Source organism: Lepisosteus platostomus, chromosome 9, assembly GCF_059453375.1.
Source record: "Lepisosteus platostomus isolate fLepPlt1 chromosome 9, fLepPlt1.hap1, whole genome shotgun sequence".
Classification (NCBI taxonomy): Eukaryota; Metazoa; Chordata; class Actinopteri; order Semionotiformes; family Lepisosteidae; genus Lepisosteus; species Lepisosteus platostomus.
Window position 1 is genome coordinate 17209908 of NC_142619.1, and position 25663 is coordinate 17235570.

Sequence of the window (25663 nt, forward strand, 5' to 3'; positions counted from 1 at the left end):
CTCTTTATTGAGTTTTTTTCTGGAATGCTCTGTATACAATATTTGAATAAGTGTTCCAGCAAGCATATCACCCTGCAACTCACAACTGGCAACCCACTGAAACTGAACTTTTTAAAATAAAATCAAAAGAAATGAAAAAAAAAAATTCTCCTTTCTTTGCGTCCTTATATTTGTGTCGCTTGGTCTTCACTCCTCCTCATTCTCGTTCTCTGAAACTAAGGAGCTGTGAGCCTGGTCGGTACCTGGATGGGGGACCTCCTGGGGAAAAACTAAGGTTGCTTAGCTTAGAAGAGGTGTTATTGGGGCCAGCAGGGGGCGCTCACCATGTGGTCTGTGTGGGTCATAACGACCCAGTATAGCCATGGGGACACTATACTGTAAAAAAGGCGCTGTCCTTTGGATGAGATGTAACAACGAGGTTCTGACTCTCTGTGGTCATTAAAAAAATTCCAGGGCATTTCTTGAAAATAGAAGAGGTGTTGCACCAGTGTCCTGACCACATTTCCCATTGGTCTTTACCAATCATGGCCTCCTAATCATGGCCCCCATCTCTGAACTCTGTGTGATGAGCGTTCTGGCGCACTATGACTGCCGTCGCATCATCCAGGTGGGGCTGCACATTGGTGGTGAGCAATTATTATTATTATTATTATTATTATTATTATTATTATTACCATTAACACACCAGTAGCCTTAACAAGGAAAATATGGAAAATATTAGTATCCTTAAGAGAAAGGCTTTGTCCCGTCTGATTTGATGAGGTACAGTGCCTTCAGAAAGTATTCACACTTAGATTTTGCAACCTAGATGTTGCAAACCTAGAGAGAATTTACATGGATTTTTTTGTCACTGAAACAAATTATTCTGTAGTGTCAATATGAAAGAAAATTCCACCATTTTTTATGTCATTTAAAATAAAACGCTCAAATGTCTTAGCTTGATAAGTATTTAGCACTTTTGTTATGACAGTTCAAGTTGGGCCTATGTACTTTCTAATTTGGTATTGAGATCACTCTAAAACCTGAATGAAGTCCACCTGTGGTCAGCTTAATTGGTTGATTAATTGGATGATTTTAGAAGAAACACCTGTCTGTATAAGGTTCCTCAGTTGACAGTGCATGTCAAAGCAGAAACTCTGCACTGAAGACCAAGGAGCTGTCCACAAAACTCCATGACACAATTGTGAAAAGCTATAGATCTGAGATGGAGTCTGAAAACATATCAAGGGTGTTGAACGTTCCCATAACCATAGTCAGTCCCATCATACAAGGGGAATATAATTCATTGTAACACATTAATATTTGCAGTGTTTTTGGAGGGGGTGAGTACTTTCTGAAGGCCTTGTAAGCCTATGCCAAGGTACACCACTGCCTGCCTTCACTTCACATAGAGGCAGAAGTATAGACCCTTCAGCCAAAGATAGCTTTGAAAAGTATTTCTGTCATGGTATACCAGATTAGTCTGAAAATAAACACTTGGGGTTTGTCATGGCTCCCAAAACAGTGATCATGTCATGTGTGTCCTGTCCACATTTAAGTTCTAGTTCCTGTGATAAATGTGGAAAACAATTTGGGATCCCTAAAAGAGCGTTAGCTGTATTAGGAGTTATCTCCTAATACAAGGTTACCCTTCAGCTGGGTAAACTTATCTTGAAGAATCTTCTTTGTGTTCAGTAGCTTTTACTTTCCCCTTTGTTCACACAAGAGCAATTCTACAATTCTACAAATCAACAAGTGGCAGTGGAATGTTTATCTGTGCTTTTTGGAGCAAACCATGACATTTACTCTGCCAGTATATATAAGCAGATCCTAGCACTTGAGTGATCTTTATGAATCTTGGGAGTTTATTTTTGTAGATGACATATGCACAGTGTAACTAAGGCGATCTGAAAGAGAGAGATATTTGAATATCCATAAAACTGTAACAAAATACACAATGACATCTCATCATTACTTTTACCACTTATTACATTTTCTGGGAGACAACAAAATCTGCAGAGGACAATTAAGAAATGTACAGCACTGGACTGGGTTCATGTTGTGTGTGACTCATCTGTCTTGGTCTGTTATTAGTTCTACTTGATTGGATTTTGTCTTGAAGCACATGGTGCTCTTTTTGTGTCTGAATGCATCTTATAAAAGAAATGTTTAGTCATCTGTAATTAAGTTCTGTATTTCACCAGGGTGACATAGTGGCATTAGACGCTGCTGTCTCAGCTCTAGGGTCCTTGTTGTCTGGTGTGGAGCCTGGATATTTTGTGTTCAAGTGAATTTTGTTACGGTGCTCTGGTTTCCTGCTGCCTCCCAACTACATTTTGGTTAGGTTGTTTTTTTTTTAAATAATTGAAATGTAGCAACAAATTTAGGAGGTTTTTGAATTCTCTGCTAAAACCAGCAGGACACTTGGAAATGTTAGAATTCTGAATTAAGTGAATCATTTAACTAAATGGGGTATTAAGCATTTAAGAGGACTAATCTTTTATTAATACAGGCCCTGGTTTGTCATTTCATTAAGTTAAAGGTAGCCTTTTTCATAAATTAAACTTTTTCGTAATTTTTTAAAATTCTTTAACCTAATCCGCTATTTCTATAGGTTTCCAAGATTTAAGATCTTGTCGCCTGTCTTTGATAGGTGCTATCTTAATAATGTTCTGTCAGTCCAGAAATTATTTTTTGTACTATCTATAAACTGTTCTGGGAATATTTTAATATCACCTGATACTGAAAAAGTACTTTTCATTATATATCTGAACATAATTTTCTTTATTGCTTCCTCACGATGTGGAGAATTAGTTCTGTTGATTCCTCAGTCCTCTTTAGGTTCCATCTTAAAATTCATTGCTATGTACAGTATGTAACATTTTCAGTGTACTTTTTTAGTACCAGCACGTGGTTCTCAGCACTATTTCTGCCATTTCATTTTTAATTTCTGTATTTTAACCTCACAAAAGTGAGTATGCATATCATGAATTTGAAAAAATAAATACTTGCCAAACATTCCAGTTTGTTTTGCATCTTTTATGAATGAAATTATTCAGAAATAGTGTTTACTAATTTACTAATATTAACTAATTCAAAAATCATCAAATAATCATAGGAAACTTATTTTCTTGTTTCTTCTGCATTCTTTTGTTTGGGATTCTTTTGGTGTTCATTAGAAGGGGATATTCAACTTAGTTCAGAGTAAAAGACGCCAGTAAAATAGGAGACGAGCTCATAAAAGCCTGTCTCTAGTTTACAAAGACATACTGTATTAGTAATGCACATATTCAAGCAGTCTCCCTTGCTAAGATAACTTTGGATGCCATACTACCATAAACGCTAATCAAGAGCAGTTTTTCCTGTATTTTGTGTAGATTATTCATGTATTGTGTTATATCTGTATTTTGTGGAAAGGGTATGGAAAGACAGGTGTATAGGTTACCTTATAGCTTTGCTCAGCAGACCCATCTTTCAGTTACAACGTAAGTTGTAATTAAAGCAAACATCTTAAGTGTAACATAATATTTATTCATTAACACTCTTATGACATTGATTTTCTCAAAAAAAAAGTTGTGCAGTTCCATATTCTGGTTTTACTGTAACAGGATATTTAAATAGGCAAGTGTCATGGAACATACAAAGAAACTTAGCTACTGGTTAGAATTTCTGAAAAAAATGAAGCAAAATTAAACAGAAGCCTCTCTTTAAAATCTAACTAAACCTGTTTAGTTGAATATCTCTCTATAAACTGCCAGACAGCTACCTACTCCAGAAACCCCTAACACTCTATTAATTTGTAAATTTGCAGTTAAAATTGTCACTCAAGGGAGGTTGAATTGAACAACAGCTGTTGTGATGGGAGGAAGCTGAAATGGTAAATTATATGATATTTAGAAGTTATAATTATAGTAAATGCTGGATTTTTAAAATGTTTTCTACAGTGGTGATGTGGGGACAAAAAGGAAGTGAAGTTAATTGGGAATAATAACTCCCTGCCTAGGTTAGTGGATTTTGATAGACTAATGATGAGTACTGAGACATATGTACAACATATTTCTGTATGTTTTCAGTCTGAACTCCTGTGTTAAAAGAAATAAGATACTAAAACCTAAAAAGATGTAAAAAGCCTGAATAACTGTATTGCATTTCCTTCTTATTTATACAAAATGTGCTTTAATTTTAAATTTACCATCATAATTTACCATACCACCTACTTTTACAAACAGTGTAGATACTTTACGTAATTCTAGATCATGTTTATGAAACAAGTAATGTCAATCATTAATATCAGAGTAAATAACACTTTGTATTTCCTGCATCCAAGAGTTTTTTTTTCCCCACAGACATGAATTTTTAAATAATTCTGGATTGCTGAACCTTCTCTGCCTATCTGTCTGTTCCAGGTTGGAGGAGCTGCAGTAATGGCTGTGGGTATATGGACTCTGATTGACAAGAGTGATTATCTCAGCCTCCTGGCTTCCAGTACATTTGCAGTTTCGGCCTACATCCTCATCTTTGCGGGTGGTCTGGTTATGATCACTGGCTTCCTGGGCTGTTGTGCTGTCATCCGAGAGCAGAGGAGCTGCCTCTCGATGGTAAGTGCTGTTCATTCAGATTCTCAGATGACATTAATGCTCTGTGCTGAGTGGGACATCAGGTTGTTTTAAAAAAGATATGAAGGTGTACGTCTATGCTGGGGATCAAAAAGGTTCCTGCAGTGTCGCTTTGTTGCATTGAAAACATACTTTCTTGACTTTTTTTGAGCAGTCTTTTCCTTCTTTCACCATTCCTCGAGTTATACAAGAACAGAGTTATAAACCACAGGATGCCATTCAGACCCTCTTGCTTGTTTTCTATTAACCTGATGATCCCTGAATAGTTCTCTGAACATCCCCCTACAAGATGTTAGCTTCAATAGCTTGGCCCTGGAGTATGCTCCAGACCCCTACGACTCTGTGCAAGGAAGCATTTCCTGTTTTTTCTACTGAATACTCTTCTTCTGAAACCAATTTCTACATTTGTTCTCAGATTTGTGGATTTTTTTTCAGTTTTGAAGATGTTCCAGGCTACCATGTTTCCATTACTGTGATGTTCCTTTTAGACCAGATATTATTCTGATAGCACTGCTATTTGCACTGCTTCTCGAAAAACAACATCTCAGTTAGTACATACAGTAAGAATATTAGAAAGGTAATGAACGAGAGGAGGTCATTTGGCCCATGTGGCTTGTTTAGTAGTTACTAACCTTTTAATCCAAGGGTCTCATCCAGCAGTTGTTTTAATGGGAGGGGAAAGCTTGAACCACATTGCTGTATAGTTTGTTTCATGCTCTAGTTTCATGACACGTTTTTGTCAAAATGACAAAATGTTTGACAAAAATGAGTCTAAGCACAGGTTCCTGCTTAGAAAACCATGACAAGAATTTACCTTAATTTCTCTCCCCATCTAATTTTTCTTCAAGAAAAGTGTTCTGTTTTTTTTCCCCCAATAGGAATTAACTGTATAGCTTTGCTTTTTAGCCAAAAAACCCATTTTACAACATGTGGAGGTGTGTGCTCTTCATTGTACTCCTAATTTTAAGGTTGCATGTAGGTTGGTTTCTGTTTTTTCTACCAGTCTGGCAGCTCCCTCAGGAAGAATTTTGATCAAAGATAATTATTAGTTGTTTGCATTTGTATAGTAGTTCTTATGTGAAGAATCTAAAACTGCTTAACATACAGAAGGGCACCCACAGAACCAGAATGTAAAACAGTCTGTGTCTTAAGTATACTTTCTCTTATCTTCCTGTTTTGCTTTAGAACAGAAATATACTTTGTCAACACATTTACATTCAGAAATGTAAATATTAGTCAAGCCTTCTTTCTAGGAAAGTGATTACAATATTATATAGTATTCCAAGTGGAGAGTTAAACTGGTACATTGTATTAATTTAAACATTTGCTTAAAATGCTACACTTTCCTGGAAGCCATTAAAAAGTTAGGAAGAGAACAATAATGTAGAGCAAAAGAAAGCTCAGTGCTTCTCATGTGCAGTGCAGTCTGTAAGTATTTGGACAGTGGCACAATTTGTGCTGTTTTGACTCTGTACTCCAGCACATTGGATTTGAAATGAAACTGACTCTGAGGTTAAAGTGTAGAATGTCAGCTTTAATTCAAGGGTATTTACATCTATTTTGGGTGAACCATATAGGAATCACAGCTCTTTTTATACATAGTTCCCCCATTTCATGCTTTGCATTTTAGTTCACCATTCCCACTTTTGATTTTTTCAATGAAAACTTACATCATGTCCAATTACATTGTTTTTTTTTTTAAACCCACCCAATTTAGAATGGTCATTTGTGTGTTTTTCATATCTTGGATCACAGCTGTGAACCCATGACCAAACAAGGGAGAATGAGGAAGTGTAGGCAAACGTCTGTAACACACAACAGGCAGTACAGGAGGTGCATCTGGAGAGGCACATCCCTTGCCAGCACTACTGCATGTCTGCAAAGGCTCGGGTGGCCTCTGGGCCGCAAGCGAACCCTGACTGATGTAGGGGTTTGTGTGAATTTACTGGCATAATGTTTAGTTGTAACTGTAAATTGCATTAATTTATTTTGGCTATTAGGGAACAATCGGCAGAACAACAAGGAGTTTTCACAAGGACTCACAAAATGTAGGATTCATTTATTGGTGCTTAAAACAATTTGTACATAAACCCATTCAGGGTAAATACATGAGAGTCTTCCTGAATACAGATGGCAGTTCGTCACATAAGAATTATCAAGCTACTGTGTAGTGAGTACAAAGCAGAGATACATAAAAACTAGGATAATACGTTTAGTATGCTGTTGGTTACACTAACTTCCTAATCAGTCTCATTAACATAACATTCAGGTGCTCATGGGTAAATACAGCTACTTAAATTAAATAAATTGATATCAACAGGTGTTAAAATAACAGTTGAATTCTCAAGGGCTGTAATGATGAAGATTGAATTATACTCATCCACACCCGTGGCTTTGTAACTCTTGAGTGGAAGGATGGGGAAACAGCTGACTGGGTCCGTCGCGGTGCTGTCCAATCCGTGCTCTGCTGGCTTAGCGCCATTCCAATTCTGTAACAGCTTGTTATCGGGTTGAGCGAGAAAAGGATCCTCCTTACGTGGGTGCAATACTCTCTAGGACTATCGGTGTAAACTCCTCCCTTCCGGGAGTAGCCTTGCTCGTCCCATTGTGGGGTGTCCAGTGTGCCTTTATAGGACCTGCCCAGCTGTGGCTCATCACCTTGAAGCCAGGACAGCTGGAACTACAAAGGAGAAGTGTCGTCCTTCTACCAGGGCTCCGCCTCCACACTAGGCACGCCCCCTTGTAATGCCACATCTGATTAATACCAACCTACTCTCTAGCTCAGTGGTTCTTAAATCTGAAGCGTCATAGAATATCTCGACATTATCAACATCCTTGTTACTTTATCATACTAACTAGAAACTGTATTGCTAGCAATACATTTTAGATTTATGTATCTTTCTTGTACAAGATAATTATTTATTGCATTTGGTTAGCAGTTTTCATTTCAAGAATCCAAAAGTGTTAAACATGTAGGACCCATAGTCCATCTCCCACCTGGATAGCATGTAGCAGCTATTGTGTGCCAGCAGTTACTTTCCTGAGTAATTCTGTACAATTTTAAGTTGGAAATTTCAAAATGTGATGAGATTCATACAATTTAGACCACATAAAACACATAAAAGACATAAACATACTAGAAGAGATTAACTCTGCCCATAAAATCTCTAATTGGATCCTGATTTCTAGTAAAGAAGAAATGGGGAAAGACCACAATTTCTGGAGCCAAAGACATCGGTGCAGCTTGGGGACATCTGTAGCTTTGGGAATCTCTGTCACAGTCAGCTAGTACCATGACCTAAGCTCAAACGTGTGATCAGGGTGAGTGATTTTGCTAGTGATTGCCTCCCTTTATAAATAGAGTATTAATAAGAGAATGTACCTAATTATGCAATTTTAATGTTTAAATCATTTGAAAAGGTGGTCTAGAAAACAATAAAGCAAACCCTTCCAGTAACTCACACAAAGCATTTATAGATATCTTGCAGGGAAAAAGTACCGCATTTGTTCTATGGGTAATCCCTGTCACAGTCAGTTAGGATGGTAAAAAATTTCCAACAAATGTTGGCCGAGTTGCAATTTTTTTATTTCAGTTTCACAGTAAATATGAGACTCACAAACATGTAAATCTTTACATATACTGTATAAACATTTCGAAGTCTCTGTGATTAGCTAGATCTTTGTGTCAGAAACTTTCAGTTCTAAAAGCAAACCTTATTCAAATTATTTACTTTGACGTACATAGTTATTTTACTTTGTGAATGGGGGCCAAACAACCCCTGTATTCTTCATTATCAGTACTGTTTTTCTTCTTTAATACGTGTGACTATTTGATTAAAGACGGTTGGTACTGATTCAGGTCTCTTGTGCCCTGAAAAATGTGTAAAGGCCTCAAACCTTAAGGCTCTGCACTTTAATAAAATTATTTCAGAAAGTTTTGTAGACATGCTCCTTTGAAGTAAGATAAATATCAACAACTGCTGCAGTGGCCAAGGACACCTGGCTTGGCTATCTAAAAATAAGTCGTCCTGATGGATAATACTTTCTTGTATAGTGACATTTTAAGGGCTTGTGCATCCTGCTTGAAAAAGGTTTTATTTTTGGTGCCAAAGAAGGTAATATGACAAGGGCATTGATCAGATTTTAGTCTACTGCAGATGAATATGTTTAGAGGCCAAGGTGTTATGCTTGTATTGGCACGTTAAGAGTTTATAAACAGAACATTTTCTGATCATGGACCATTTAAAAATGATGGTGATGAGAAAAGCTAAATTTTTACCATTTGTAAAGGATAAACAAGTAACTTTCTCTTTTAAAGGGTTCACCTACACTTTTAGTATAACGTTATTGTTTCATTATTGCTCTTGTTGAAATCTACAAATTCTTTCTCCAAAATTTGTCTTCTGTAAGGAATTTTGTAATAAATAATGTCTTCATGTACATGTGCCTCTTTTTATGTGTGATTTAAAGTGTTTAAGCCTAGTGCTTTGAGGAAAGCATATGAAAACTTTAGAGGCTTTATAGTTTGTACTGTGGAATTAGGCTCATTACTGTTTGAAGAACTGAAGCAATATATTGTTCTATATCTGTCCAGAGCTGGCTGATGAGAAGAACTGGAGTGTGGGTATTTTGGATTTGGAAGGGAAAACCAAAACAAAATGATTAAAACTCCTGTAAGCAGAAACAGCCTTTGACAGTTCAATGCCTTAGAATAACCAATGAAACAAAGATCATCATAAATTAGAAAGCATGGTGTGGTTTAACATCTCATGTGATTCCAAAATAATTTTCTAGATTATTTAATAAATAGCATTCAGTATTAAAAGTAAATGCTTATTTGAACAAAAACTCATTTGAACATCACCAAGGGCTATAATTTTTTAAGTCTTTTTATGAATTGATTGAGAATGGGAGATTTCCAGCCCATGCAGTTATCTTTTTTTCTGCTTGTGTGTGACAATTGCCTGCCTTCCTGTCACACTGTATTTGATTATCATTATCTTTGTTTGCTTGTTATGTGCGCACAGGTTTATTGTAGTTTCAGTTTCATGCTAGCTCAGGTGTCATTCGTTTCCCATTAAAGCAAGAAATATGTGATATGAGCAACAGAGGCCAAAGCTAATATATTTATAATGTTTGATATACCATACTGAAGATGAAGTCAGTAATTTACTTTTATTGTCAGGAGATATTAGTCAATATGCTGTTGTTTTACAAGATTTATGATCATAATAACAGAGAATGTACTGTATAATCTGAAAGCTAAAACATAGTTAGGTTATGTTGCACCATGACATTGCAGTTTGAAATGAAAGAATGAGGTGCAGAAACAAAAAAAAAAGAGTAATAAGGAGAGACCCTTTTATACTTCTTCTGAAGATTTATTTTGTATTGTGACGATCCTCTACTGAGTAGAACATTATATTACTATGGTAAAAGCTTCTCCGTAAGTCTGCAAAGAACATCAGGATGCTTAATTCTCTTAATCCAAATGATCCAACTAAGGCATTAGGTATTTTTTTCAGACTATTTTTACAAGCGACATGTAGCATCATTCTGATAGAAATCAACTGACCTCAGTTTTATTTATTTGAACACTGGAATTACTTTATACTTCTACTGGATCATCACAGGGCAATGTCTTGCCCTGCTTATTCATAATGTTTGATATACCATACTGAAGATCAAGTCAGTAATTTGTACACTAACAATTTTAAGAGCATACACACAGTCATTAAGTTTGCTTATTAAAAGGCATGGGTGCATTATAACAATGTTACTAAAGTTCACTTTAATATTATTTGTTTTAAAAAAACTAATAATTACTATGAGGAAAAATATGCCACTCTTTGAACTTACTGTAATAGTCAGAATGGAGAGGTTGTCAGTGACTACAAGTACTATTCACAGACAAAAACATAAGATTGGGCAAATGTTGCGACACCATTTGTATAAAATGGCTAACAGAAACTCAGCTACTATAACTGTAGGACAAATTTCTCTTAGGTAATAGAACGTGAATAGAAATGGGAAGTGTCTGCCCTTTTCTGCCCTTTTGAATCTTTTCCTAAATAAGATCCATATCATTGCAGATGCTGCCACGTAGCTGCAATGTCAGTCTCATTTTGGGTAGTTTTCTAGATCATCTTCTTGGTGACAGTGAGTTGCCATTACCAGTTGTCTGTTTTGAATAAGAATGTCAATATCATTTAAACCAATCAGTTTCTTTCCATCTGATAATTTCTTATTGGGATCAACAAACATCCTCTCTGCATATGGATGAGTTTGTTTAACACTGTTTTAAGTTTAGCTTAAAAATAAAGGAAATGCCCAAGCAATCGTAGTCATTTAAAGCTAGTGCAATTATTTGTACCTTCTAATTTTTAACATCATGACAATACCATGTATGATGAATAAAATTTACTGTACCCTTTCAGGCAGACAATGTTGATAAACCATTAAAAATGAAGCTATTTTTTGATTTAAACACTTCCAACTTTGAAACCTTAGGGCCAGACTGAAGAATATGATTTATGGACTCTCTTAGACATGTATAATAGCTAATGTGTATGTTGTCTTAAAATACTTTGTATGCTAAGATCATTTCTGAATGTATGACATTGTTTGGATATACTGTAATTTAAAACTTTTTGTTTTACATTTTTTAACATAATAAATAACTCATAAACAGAAACACAAGGCATACTTTTTCCATAGATGACGTATTTTAACGTTGAAAGTACTAAAAATGTGCATTAGTAGCAATACATGATGATAAACAGGATCTCTGTTACTTCCAAATTTGAGCAAATCATAACTTACAAATTACTGCATTGAAACATTTTGTAGAAAGAAATTGCAGAAATAAATATGAAATTAAGTGAGATGAAAAAAAGTGCACTCAGTAACAAGGGAATTGAGATCAGTAAGGCTGGGTAGATTGGGAAGTTTTATAAAAACTTTCCTAGTTTTTCAACCTCAGGTATGTTTTAATCAACCGCGGCTCTGAAAAGCTTCTCTCTGCTCCTGCCTCTGTCAGTGGGAGAGAGACTGCAAACTGAAGTTCATAATACGCCGATATTTAGCCAGGTAACCCACAAGATGTGTACTACTGTAGGAAACATGAATCGGTTAACTTCTAATAAAACACCTCCAGTAGTTTTCGTGTATTGCTTGAAATGTCACGTCTGCCATTCGTGAGTGGATCCGACAAAAACCACTCAAACCAAATGAAATCAAAACCAAATGAAAATAAAAACTATGACTTGATTTGGCATGTCTCGGTTTTGAGATTTCTTATCCTGCCCTTCTTTTTTGCAGAAACATTTTATGTGCTCGATTACGATTGGTCATATTTTTGACTGGGCTTCCATTAGTATAATCCATAGCAGCAACAGAAAGAGACTCTAGGGAATGTTTTGCTCACAGATGAACGTGCAGATTACAAATGGTTGTGTTGGGCATTGAGGGGACCCCCTGGTGACCTCGGGGCCCTAGGCAATCGCCTAATTCCATATGCCTCCCTGCACCAACCCTGCACACATATGTTTTGCTGTTTCAGGAGGTGTCTGAATGTGTAAAAAAAAGTAGGATGTGGATGATTTGAATCTAGCACCAGCCACTGCAAAAAGTAATAGCCAAGTACTAAAAGAATGGATTCAGAGAAAAACTTGAAGGAAAGATGCTCAGGCACTTCTTCTCTAGACTTTGCTAAGAGGCTAATTTCACCATAATATTTGTTAATACAACAATCTGTTATATAAAGTTCTGAATGCTAAGTATTCATCCAAATGAATAAAATACCAAGGAAATTACACATAAAAATAGTACAAGTAGGTAGCTGTGTAGGCTGTAAAGGAACAGGTAACAGGTTTATTCCATGCTGAAAAGAAAGGAAACACAATGCTGTATAAAAATAGTCACTGTAAAGCAGAATTAAGTTATCTCTTGTGGCATGTTTACTATTAAAGGCATTTGCAAAGTACCTCTATAATCTGCAGTGGATCAGAAATCAAAATAAACTTTTTAAACCGCAGGTTACACTTTTTCTGTTTCAACAGCACTGTTAGTATTGCAGTAAAAATTGTTACCATATACATAATTCCTGTGTACAAAAAACTGTTCTTTTTGTGGAATCTAAACAAGAAATGTTTTAAAATTACCATTTTAAATGGGTATGGTGGCATTTAAGAAGCTGACTTACTGTGGCTTTTTACTGTGCGCTCTTTATTTCCCAAAAATATTTTTGAAAGTATATAATCCTAAAATGGCTATTTATAGTTTTTCATTTGCATATTTTAAAATGTTAGAGAGACCCTCATATATTTTATCCATTTGTATGTACAGTCTGAGATAACAGTAAATGATTCATATTTAAGAATTCTGAAATATGTGACACATTTTTTATGTGATGTATTGAGCTTTGTTTTACCTTGCTTTTGGTAAATTCTTATCCTTTTTGTGTAATATAGTGATGTTGCAGTAATGGAACAGCCAAGCAATGATGATTTTCTGTACAGAGAGGGCTCTGCATTAGATCTCATTGGCTGGTATGCAGTCATTCCAATTTCAACTATACTGTAATTAAAGTGTTAATGTTTCATTTATTGTTTTTTATTGACAGGTACAGTCCTCCTTTGTTCAATGTGAATTTGTTTTCAACAGTAAAAAAAAAGTGAAAGTTCATGAGCTCTGATCTTTGTATTCAAGATAAAGCCAGTGAATCATATCAAATGCATGTAAGTCACTTCATAGGACTTTTCCTCTGAAAATAAACTAAAAAAATAAAAAGCTATTTTTTGGTATCCTTAGAATAATTTTCAGGAAATAACTGTAATCTTACTTGATTAGTACTGTAACTTATGAAAGCATAGCATGAATTGATCTTTGACGTAGGGTACCATAGATCATTTCTAAAATGACTCATTCATAGCATTTATTTACTCTGTCCCTTTCCAATTTTAGTAATCTGAAAGTTCCCTCTTATCTTAATCCTTTTGGAACTGACATTCAGCATGAAGCGAAAAATTAAAAGAACTGAGTTTAAGCTTTTGTCTAAATGAGCATCATTAGCAAATTAAAATCAAATGAAAGATCTCTGCAAGCAGAGACAGCCTTTGTCTGAGAGTTTCCTTTTCTGAAAGACTGATTAGCCTCCTTTGGAAGGTAGAAAGATTGGCAGCTCTTGTTTTTATCTCTCATGTAATTTACTACAGAACATGGTATCCTGTGTCTGACACAAGCTGTAATGAGCTGCCCATCTTCAGTAAGATCTTACCGAACAGTCTCCCTAAATTCGGCTTTGTTGTTACTGTGACCTTAACTTCCATCTGCGAGAACATCAGTTACCGGTTATGAAGCACTGGGGCAAAGCAGGTGCTCAGGAGACTCTTGTTGCATATTAATGTGAGAGAGTTTTTTTTTTTTGGATAATGCAATGAAGCCCCAAATTAGTTAAGAGCTGCATGCAAAATCTCATCTGCATTCCTTTCACTTTCTTTCAGCTAGAAGAGCTGAATTTATTGCCCTTTAGAGATGCAGTGTTAATGGGCACTTCGAGAGGTGTGCACTTCAAACACAAGTTACTGTACCTTTCATGAAAGCAAGCTTTTTCCTATCGAGAAAAATAGACCTTTTTAGGTACAATATGGTTGCTTGGAAGATTTTTAAAAGCTACCTTCAATGTTTTTAGACTGAAAAGTTATATATTGACAGTTTTCAGAGGAAATGCTATCCATAATCATTGTATTTCCTTGACGTTTAATCCAAAGAGACATCTGGTATGTTCTCCCCAAAACTTTATAATGCATAACTCACATTTTAAAATATGTGCCAATATAGTTATAAATTATCAAAGGTCAGGCTAACCTGCATTCTGCTTAAGGAAACGATGTTACCTATAAGCCAATATTGCAGTTCTTCCTAAGGTTAGGTATGGGCAGTACTCATGAACTGGAGAATTGCTCCAGGTTGCCAATCCATAAAAAGGGCAAAAAACTGAACCAAATAATTAAAGAAAAATACTTTTGACTTCTGTTATATGTTAGGTTATAGAAACAATCATGAGAAGTGAAGTAGAGAATTGCCTACTGTATATACTGTATTTCCACTGAACAGCATTGGAATAACACTAAATGTTTCCACACCTAAAGCATTTTAGGCTGTGCGACAGATTAGTACGGAAATGTTTCTTTTAACCTTAAATCATGCTGGGAAATAGAGATGTACAGTTCAGACACATTTCTTTTTGAACAAACCATTAAGATGAAATTATGCCAATTGACAGATAATTTGTTATCTTGTGGTTCATTTGAAGTCTTTTGGCTCAGTAACACAGATAAAAAGCCAAGAACAGAGAGTCAAGAAATTGATTGAAAACTCAAACCTTCTTACAAACTCAGAGCTCAGAGAACTAAGAGAGGAACTTGGAGGGCCCAGTTAAATATTAAGCAATTATAATTTGCTAAGCTCAGCAGAAACACACAGTTCTCATATTATTGAAGTGTTGTGATTTGAGGAAGGTGTGTATGAAGAATGTATTTGCTATGCATTTTAAAAGGAATTGTATTAACTTTCCAACAGCAAATTGCACTAATTACACTAGGCTAATAAAAATAAACAGTAGGCATACAAGTAGGATATGCTGTACATTCTACAAGAGGAATACTTCATATTGTCTCATTTTAAAGTTTCAATAATGCATACAGTTAAACAAACAAACCTAAACAAACTTCAAATACTGTTGTTAAAAATGCAACTGCTCCACTACTGTACCTGCTAACATGTTCAAAGCTTTGTGACCACATCACTCCAATTCTGACATGTCTTCACTCCCCATTATCCAGCACATTCAGTTCTGAATTTACTCTTAGCTTTAAAAGCCCTGCACACCAAATCCCTGCAATACTCTTGTTACTCCCTGTGTACCGGGGTTTCTCGCTCTGCTGAAGCACACCTTTTAGTAGTACTTTCTTACAGGTACAAGCCTCTCTGGGCACGCTCTTTCAGTCACCTTGCTCCCTGTCAATCTGGGAAATGTAAACTCTGTTACAATTTTTATATCCCAAATAAAGACTTACAGTACTGTATCTGTTTAGTCAGGCTTTTAATTAGTGTTTCCATTTTCATGATTTTTTTTTCTCTATCATTATTTCTGTTCAATGTTATTTTGATTTTTTTTACCCTATAAAGTGCCCAAAGTGCTGTTGGTGTACATGGGCACTGAAAAAAATCCTTATGAAATCCTTGTATCATTGTAAAAAAAAAAAATTGGGGCAATGGTAAAGGAAATAAACCTGAATGGTAGAAAACAATCTGAGGCAAATGGGTTCTTTATATTCTCTACCACGGTTCTGGAGGCAGAATAATAAAATCACCGTCAAATGTGGTTAGACCAATATAAACAATGAAACACCATTAAACAACTGAAAACATTGAACAACATACGACATTTACACTCCATACAGTATATGTACAAATTTGTGCACTTCAGAGCACTGCGTTTTACAGACCCCATCACACATAATTCTATCAGTGTAACCTGAAACCTGTGCCCTAATGAAAGAATACAACTCAGAAATAAATCTACTGTACTACATAGATGCCCAAAAATGAACAGGAATCTATTTCCCACTTTTTTGAAGATCCAGCATCAAATTGGATAGGATGTTTGAGGATAGGATGTCATGAACAATAGAAGAAATCAGAATTTCCTAAAATAGATAAGACAAGATCACCTTATTAGCCATATTCAATTTCTTGTATTAGGAATTTGTTTTTTCGCATACCCCAACTTGCCCACCATGAGACACACAGATAGGGAGAGATGGTTGGGGTCAGAGCGCAGGGTCAGCCATTTATACAGCGCCCCTGGAGCAGTTTGGGTGAAGGGCCTCACTCAGAGGTCCAACGGAGTTGTATTCCTCTTTCGGCCATGGGATACAAACCCGGCAACCTTCCAGCCACGGGCACAGATCCTTAGCCACAGAGCCACCGCATCGCCACCTAAACAGGACAGCGAGCTCTAAAACAAGTATAAAACGAATAACAATTACAAATTTGTAATGTTACTGTTATATTTTCTATAAGTTCTCAGTTTATAATTTTATTTTGTCCTTTCTTTTGGCGAGATGTTTGTTTATAAATAAAAAGTTCAATCTGAATTCTGTGTCCTTGGGCAATATTTTGCTTAGCGTTTATTTTTGCTGCTTTTTACCCTATATTAGACAATTTGACACAAACTAAGCTAAACACACATTAAGATTTTATATATAAAATATTTTCCTTTTTTAACAGAAATATCACATTGTTTCTCAAACTACATAGTGTCTTGCAAAAATATTCAGAACTTACCTGTAGTGTACCATTTGCTGAAATTACAGAATGATGTATATACTTAACATTTTATTAAACTTAATATTTATATTCTTAATCTAAAGGCATTGATAAAATAAACTGTGGAATTCAGAAATATCATTGATATATGAACCAAAGGACACAATGGCAAACAACAATGAAGTGCCTTTAAAACTGTTCCATTCTCCGATAACCCTCCTACATAAAGAAACACCTGCTCTCAAACTATTTTTGTAGTTACTGGTGTGAAGAATTTTTATTTGTTCCAGACACCCACTATTTTTAACTTAAAATATACCTTCATTTTTTCACTTGTGTTTCAAATGTTCTTATAATCTAAGTTGTTTAAGACTAAAGAGTTTGATGTATGTAAACATTTATAGAATTTATTTTTAGACATGAAATAACTCTGGGGAACTCTTTTCAGGGCAGCAATGTGCTTTTTATGCATTATTTAACAAAGTGTGTCCTAACAGTTAATTGATTTTGTTTTACTTCCCTGCATTGACTAAATGAGGGCAGAAATAAAACCACATGAAAATATGGTAAAACAAAAATCGCCCTTTATTATTTAATTTTTAGATTGTTTTGTTGCCATTTTATTTGTGTACTAATTTCTCAGACAAAAGTTATAATGCTCCTCTAGGAGGGTCTTGAAAGAAGAAAGGGTAACATTCTCCTGTTTTCACACTTTCTTGTAGTTTCTTCTTGTATCATCTGGTTTCTTTCACGAGGTATCTTGAAGAAGTCCATTGGGCTGGGTTTTTCAATGCCTTTCAGGATTTTGATTACTTGAATCATGTCCACCTGCATTAGTCTCTGTTCAAGTCTAAGATGAGTCATTTCTTTTATTCTCTCAACCTAGAACATTTCTTCAAGCCAGCAAGTGCACCTGGTCACTCTTCTTTGGACTGATTCCAGCAAGCAATTTAAGAGTGGAACTTTATCAGAAATGTTTGGAATGTCTAAATTTGGAACTACCATTTGATTTGCTGTTTGTATCTATTATAACTGTGGTTTATAATTATATCTTGACTATCCTATACAATCATATTACAGTGCCTAACATACAGCAAAAGCCACACTACAGTGGATTAAAACCAAAAAGGTCCTGGAGTGGTACCATGATGTATTTAGCTGAGATTGTTTGCCACTCATCAACACAAAGTACTTTATAATGTCAAAGTGAAAACGAAATCCAGTCGTTTTACTAAATTAAAAATAAAAAACAGAAAATAATTGAATGTATAATATTCACCCCCTTGCTTTGACACACCTAAACTACCTCTGAAGTAACCAACTCTCTTCTCCAAGTCACATCATTACTTGACTGGAGTCCACCTGTGTGCAGTTGATGAGATTTCACATGATTTCAGAATAAATCCACCTGTGTCTGGGAGCTTCCTCACTTAGTGCATTTCCAAGGAACATTCCAAGCAGATCCAAGACCAGGTTCTTGAAAAATACCAGTCAGGGTAAGGATATAAGAAAGTTTCCAAGGCATTGAATATACCTCAAAGCAAGGTGAAGTCCATCATTAAACTGTGAATCTACCCAGAACTGGCCGTCCTCCAAAACTGAGTGTCCGGGCAAGAATAGCCATAGTAAGGGAGGCCACCAAGAGGCCTACGGCAACTCTAAAGGAGTTAAAGTCCTCCATGACAGAGATGGGAGAAACTGTGCATGAGACAACAATAGCATGCACACTTCATAAATCTGGCTTGTACAGAAGGGTGGCAAGAAGAAAGCCTTTGTTGAAAAAAGCTCATATCATATCTCGGCTGGAGTTTGTCCAAAGGCATGTGAGAGACTCACAATTTGGAGGAAGTTTCTGTGGTCTGATGAGACCATAATTGAACTTTGTTTGGTGCAAACCTAACACAGCACATCACACTGAGAGCGCCATCCCTAAAGTGAAGCATGGTGATGGCATCATCATGCTTTGGGGATGCTTCTCTGCTGCAGGGACTGGAAAACACATTAAGATAGAAGGGGAAATGGATGGAGCTAAATACAGAAAAATCCTGGAGGAAAATGTGCTGCAGTCCACAAGAGCACTGGGACTTAGAAGACGATTCATCTTCCAGCAGGACAATGACCCGAAACATACAGCAAAAGCCACACTGCAGTGGATTAAAACCAAAAAAGGTTAATGTCCTGGAGTGGCCCTGTCAAAGCCTAGATGCTCAATTGGATTGGTCTGTGAAATGACTTAAAAATTGCTGTTGACAGACGGTCCCCATCCAACTTGATGGAGCTTGAGCAATTTTACAAAAAAAAATTAGGAAAAAATTCCAGTGTCAAGATAGTAGCGCTGATAGAAACTTACCCAAAGCTCTCAGCTCACAGCTGTAATTGCTGCCAAAGGTGGTCTTACCAAGTATTTACTCTGGGGGGAGAATACTTATGCATTCAATTATTTTCTGTTTTTTATTTTTAATTTAGTAAAATGTCTGGATTTTTATTGTAGAGTACTTAGGGGCGGAGCGGTGGCTCTGTGGCTAAGGATCTGCGCCTGTGACTGGAAGGTTGCCGGTTCAAATCCCGCGGCTGGCAGAGGAATCCTACTCCGTTGGGCCCCTGAGCAAGGCCCTTAACCCTAACTGCTCCAGGGGCGCTGTACATTGGCAGACCCTGTGCTCTGACCCCAAGCTTCTCTCCCTGTCTGTGTGTCTGTGTCTCCATGGAGAAAAGCTGGGATATGTGAAAAGATGAATTCCTAATGCAAGAAATTGTATAGGGCTAATAAAGAAACATTATTACATTATTATTACTTTGTGTTGATGAGTGGCAAACATTCACAGTTAAATACATCATGGTTCCATGCTGTAACACAATATAATGTGAAGAAGTCCAAGTGGGGGGTAGACTTTCTATAGGCACTGTACTACACAGATGATCCTCGTTTCAGATCAGGTCTTCATCTGCTTCACCTTACATGCAATAGAAGTAAGACTTATGAATTATTCATTACTTGGTTTTATTTTGTCACCATCCTTGTAGATAAGTACTGTTATAGCAGTTTTCCATTTAGAAATACTTATGTCATGTTTGACTAATAAAAAGGGCTGTTTTGATTTTTTTTATAAAAGTGTCTGTTTAATTTATTTTAGTCAGAATAATGTCAGGGTTGCGAAATGTAAGTACTATTACCTGTAATACTTCTGCCTCTTCCGGCCTGTTTAATATACAATTTTTTTATTTTGCTTAAGGAATATTGGTGTTTTTTTTTCCCTTGGTAAACACCAACATGAAATATTTTTTAATACATTAGCCGTTTCCCATTTGGCTTCTGATAGATTCACATTATTATCTAAGGTACTTCACCTCATCCTTTACTGTTCTTTTGCTGTAGTAGTACTGAAAAATATCATTAACTTTAAGCTCTGTAGCAATATTCTTTTATATCTCTTCACCTTTTAATATATTTTAATAGGTGCATGGAGGTCCCTAAAGTTCCAAATTCTGGTTGTCAAAAACATTACATCTGTCACTACCTGAACAGAGGAACTCTGGAAAACAGATCTGAAATTGTTATCTTACTAGTGAACATAAGTAGAGAGTCAAGGAATTATAACACTGCGGAATAAAATTATTATATTTTCAGTGTAGTCATATAAGAGAGAGGCATAGGGATTACTTATTAGAAAATTGCCAAGAGGTCATTTCCAGACAGAATAAAGTATGAGGTTGATTAGGCCTATATCTTTATTAGTCAACAGTGGAAAACATCAGTCATAATGTTTTCCACTGTTGGAAATCCGTACAGTGGAAAACCATAATCCGTCCTTCGGATGAGACGTAAAACCGAGGTCCTGACTCTCTGTGGTCATTAAAAATCCCAGGGCGTTTCTCGAAAAGAGTAGGGGTGTAACCCCGGCGTCCTGGCCAAATTTCCCATCGGCCTTTATCAATCATGGCCTCCTAACAATCTCCCTTAATGAATTGGCTTCATTACTCTGCTCTCCTCCCCACTGATAGCTGATGTGTGGTGAGCATTCTGGTGCACTATGGCTGCCGTTGCATCATCCAGGTGGATGCTGCACATTGGTGGTGGTGGAGGGGAGTCCCCATTACCTGTAAAGCGCTTTGAGTGGAGTGTCCAGAAAAGCGCTATATAAGTGTAAGCAATTATTATTATTTAATATTACTATTATTTGATTTTTTTGGGGGGGGTTTCCCCGATCTGATTTTATTTCGACGGCATTCCGGCCCCCAGAACAGACTCATTGGACCGTTTTGTTGCGGCAAAGAGGGGGTGCAAAGATCCCCTCTTGGAGCACGAGCCCGATCCCAGGAAAGAAAATGCCTGACAATTTAAAATCTGTTAGACTGTTGTGAATTGTATCAAGGCTCGAAAAATTAATTTACATCTGCTTTGCTCGACTAAACAGGCTCACCCCTCTCACTGAAATGGTGCTTTTTTATTTTTGTGTTGTTTTTTTTTTCTGTAAAACACTTTGAGAAGCCACATTTTAATATATCAAACAAAGTTTATTATTATAATATTTATTATATGTATGTGTGAGTATGTGTGCACATGCGCTCATGTTGGTCATTGATAATTTCTGGGGTTCCTATGAGATGATGACTTGTAGGTGGTACTTGGATGCTTTGGTTGAATTAGGGGTGGTGCTTGGTCCAAAAAGTTTGAGAACCACTGCCCTACAGTTTTCCCTTATTTGCCAGGCTGTAAAAATCATGACAGCTCTGCCTCTGGTTATGGTTGAACTATTTCAATGAAGAAAGAAATGGTTCAGAAGCATTTTTGCAGTGATAAAAAAAACTATTCTATATATTTTTTTACTTTTCTTAGAGATTGTGACAATGATTTGAAGTTATTTGGGATTACCTTTCTATTCCAGATCTGATTGGAGGGCTTGGAAGTACTGTATAGTGTTAGCTTCTGTCTACAAGGGTTAAGAAAAATCAGGGGAAATTCCAACACCTTTTGTTGCTTTGTTCATTTGTGTAATGACTTTTCTCACCTCGATTAGTGTTGGTAGACTTAAAAGATTTGGTGTTGTGGGATGGAAATTAATGCTATCTTTGGCAGTAGATAAATATCAGATCCTCAAAATTCTTCTCCCAATATGCATAGACTACTTTTCTTTGTATAAAGTTCATGTAGGTATCTGTGTCAGCATGCATAGGCTGCAAAGAAACAGATTAAGGTTTATTCCATGCTGAGAAGAGACACGACGTTTCAGCTGTGGAGCCTTCTTCAGGCATGAGGGAAAGAGGGAAACTGGCAGCAGATAAAGTTTGGGGGAACAAAAAGACGGGGTGGTGAGCAGGGGCAGGGAGCAGGAGTGAAGGAGTATCGGAACGTTGTCTCTCTTTTCTTTTCAGCAGGGAATAAACCTTTACCTGTCCTTCTCATTCTATGATCAGGTCTTTCCCTTCCTTTGATTTAAAAGGGACTAGCCTTTAAGTATTCAGGCTGTAAACAATTCTTGTGACCCTGAGGAAACCACAGATACAATTTAAAATGTTGGACTTCCCTTTTCTTTCCTCTTCACATCCTTTTCTATATGGAATGAGCTTCCTTTACATCTTAGTCTTTGTGGTAGAACTGCACATAAATCCTTACATTTGTGATCAGCAGGCCTATATGGGATTTTATCATTTTTGGCAAATCTAGGTGTTTCCTGGTATAAATCATCCAAGTATGTCTTCTCAGGCATTGTCGATTATATTTTGTTACATGTTACATTTTTTAGGTGGTTTGAACACTTTTGTTCTGATCTGATTTTGTTCTTAGAAATTTTTTAGTGCTCCAATATTTTGTTTTGACATTGAACATTATTACTTCTATAACCCATGTTTGGGAACGAGGGTGATAGACATCCAGTAATTGAACAGCTGAGACAGTAATCTGTCCAGTAGTCTTGATGCTGGGGGTTGGACAATGACAAAATCAATAAGGTTATCAATAATGTTAGGGCCATGGATGGCCAACATCTTTTGTGTCTGTTTTTCTGGTGAAACTGATGTTGAGCCTGTGTTCTGAGCATTTTCATCAGTGAATACTGCAAAGAATACTGCCAGTTAATATTTTCAACTGCTTCCTTATCTGTTTCCTTCTCAGATTGGCATCTTTTCCATTCAGTTGGCATTGAATTCTCCAAGTTAAATAAGTTTGTCTTCCTTCAGGATTCCACAAAGTATTTTGGTCCAGCTTGGCCTGAATATTTTCTTTGTCTGGCTAGATAGGAGACTATGAGCAAATGACCTAGACGTAACTGTTCCTTGTAATTTGAGAATAGAGTTAATTAAAAAGTTAGGAATAATTCATTGTTGGAAAAAAAGGTAATAAAGATTAATTCTTGATCAAATCCAGCTCAATGAATTTAACATTCTTCCTTCAATACATTTTCCCTTCCTGAAGAAATTATATATGCCTCCCTATCTTGCTGCCCTTAGTTTGTTAGGATTTGCTCAGGATGGCAGTGTTGATGCTATATTTAAGGATATTTGAGGCAACAAATACAAACAGCCATCCGATATTTTTGTCTGGACAATCCATGAGGTTCCAGATGTTTCAAGTCACAGATTTTCATCCATTATTTATGCTTTACGCAAGTAGAAAAGTAATCCTTCTTGATGTGGCTATTCAGTCAGGAGTCATGAGGCAGATTATGTTTAGGGTATCTGAAACATAGTTACCCTTCTGAAAAGCGGCGAGCAGAATGAATCTCAAAGTGGATTGCTCAGTCACAGTTCTCACTGCCAGAAGGCGTTTCCGTCTTAACCCAAGCACTTCACAACCCTCTTGTAACAGCCAAATCATGACTAGAAGCTCCCAGACAAGACTATCCTGTTGGCATTCCCATTGCCGTTAGCTGGACACTACAGGACTTGGAGAATGTGCTGGGGGCGTGTTGAGGTATTTCAGGAGGTGTAGCATATTCCTCCCTTTCTGCCATCGAGGAGTTGATTGCCCCCGCCCCCTGGCTGGGTATGGAGGATGCAGCGGCCCTGATGAACCTTGACAGGACCCAAGGCAGTTTAAGTCCTGATGGGATCTCTACCCTGTTTTTTTGCAGTTCATGCTGACATTTGACTTTTAGCCTTAAAAAGTGTTCAGTTTTAGCCTGCAGGTTTTGATTAAAAATGTATACAAAATCTTTATATCTGAATTTTAAATTTTCCAAGGCACTGTATTATATAATGATATATCAGAAATCTATATGTTTTTTCTAAAAGTATGTACAGTATGCATGTATATAGACATTTATTTTTATGTTCAATATAGTTAGTGTTGTGGGATTTTAGTTGCAGTTTAATTGGCTAGCTTTGAAGCTTGCAGATAACATTGTGACCTATAACTGTGGAGAGTAACTTGTAAATTAAAAAAAGTTTGGCTATGATAATAGAACCCCTATGTTTTGTTTTTTTTTTGCATAAAGCAACATCTGTGTTTTATAATTTATGGGTGAACGTTATGAAATAATACCATTTTTTAATTCCATGACTGGAAAAAAACAAGAAGAGGCTCCATGGTTTAGCCGTGCTTTTTAGTTGGGTCCTTGAGTCTCCACAGTTTTGTATTTAAATTCTTTGTTTTCTTTCATTGATACTGTATAATTGGATCTGAAATTGCATGCTTCATTTTCAGTACAGGAGTTAGCTGATAACGCAATAAAGGCTTTGAATTCCCAGGGTTCAGAAGTAAAATCATGTTAGTAAGATGCACACGAACATTTAACACCCATCTCCTGGATAATAAAAATGATAATAAAAAAGATTACCCTTGGATCTTTTCTAAATAAGCAGAGCCTAGAGATGACGGGTTCTTATCAGAAAAGTGTCTGATACGTCAATGCACAAGGATGGAAAGGAGAGGTCTTCACCTCTCGTTATGTTTTTGTCTTTTGATTAGAACTTAATGACTGTGCTTTTTTATGGCATGACAATAATGAGTTTTTCTCATGGTTCAGTGATTGGTTTTTAATATTCATAGTGGGGCCTTAATTTCAAATTTCCTTTTGAGTGTTTTTTTCATTCCTTCACACTTTGTTCAGTGATTTAGTGCTTGCGGCTGATAATTGGTTGTTTAGCAACAGCATGGTAGTAGTTGCTAGCACAAGTATAGAAGAAGCTAGTAGTATATAGAAGCATGTCAAGCCCACAAGTTCTCACTGAAGTAATTTAGCAACACTGGAGAATAAAGTAATATTGTATACCAGAAGATCCCCAAACCTTCATTGTACCTCCTGAATTAATCTGGTCGCTACAAAAACCTTTGAGGAACTCGAAGGCAGTTTGTCTGTTCAAAAAGCATTTACTTTGAACCCAAGAGTAACACTCTTTTCCTGTTTTCTTTCAGTCCATTTCTTGACATTTGTTTTATGTTTTTGGTATTTTACGCAAAAAGGAGCCCCTAGCCCATTCTTACATTATGACACAAGATTTACTTTCCTTAAAAATTTTTTAATTTATTCAAGAATAAAATAAAAATCACTAACTTGACCCTATGCCATTCCGCTGACTGAATTACTCTGATTTCTCTTGTCTGCACTCTTTGCAAGGCTACTATAACCTTTTTGTAATGTGGGATCAGAACTGAAGACTATAGTGAAGCAGAAATGTTCCTGGTACTCTAGCTAACTTTGATTTCAGTCTTTTAATTTCAGCACTCTGCAAACAGTATTTAAGCATTCTACTGACATTTTATTACTGATTCACCACAATGTTTAATCTAGGAAAAT

At 36.4% G+C, this 25663-nt stretch overlaps 1 protein-coding gene across 3 annotated transcripts in view; it reads left to right on the forward strand.

The window, feature by feature from the left end:
- tspan11 (tetraspanin 11) overlaps positions 1-25663 on the forward strand; it is a 102604-nt gene that overhangs the window by 21454 nt on the left and 55487 nt on the right. For all 3 annotated transcript variants that reach the window (XM_088647004.1, XM_088647006.1, XM_088647005.1), the window contains exon 3: positions 4386-4577. In XM_088647004.1, coding sequence (XP_088503130.1) covers positions 4386-4577 — 192 coding nt within the window. The remainder of the gene's footprint in view (positions 1-4385; positions 4578-25663) is intronic.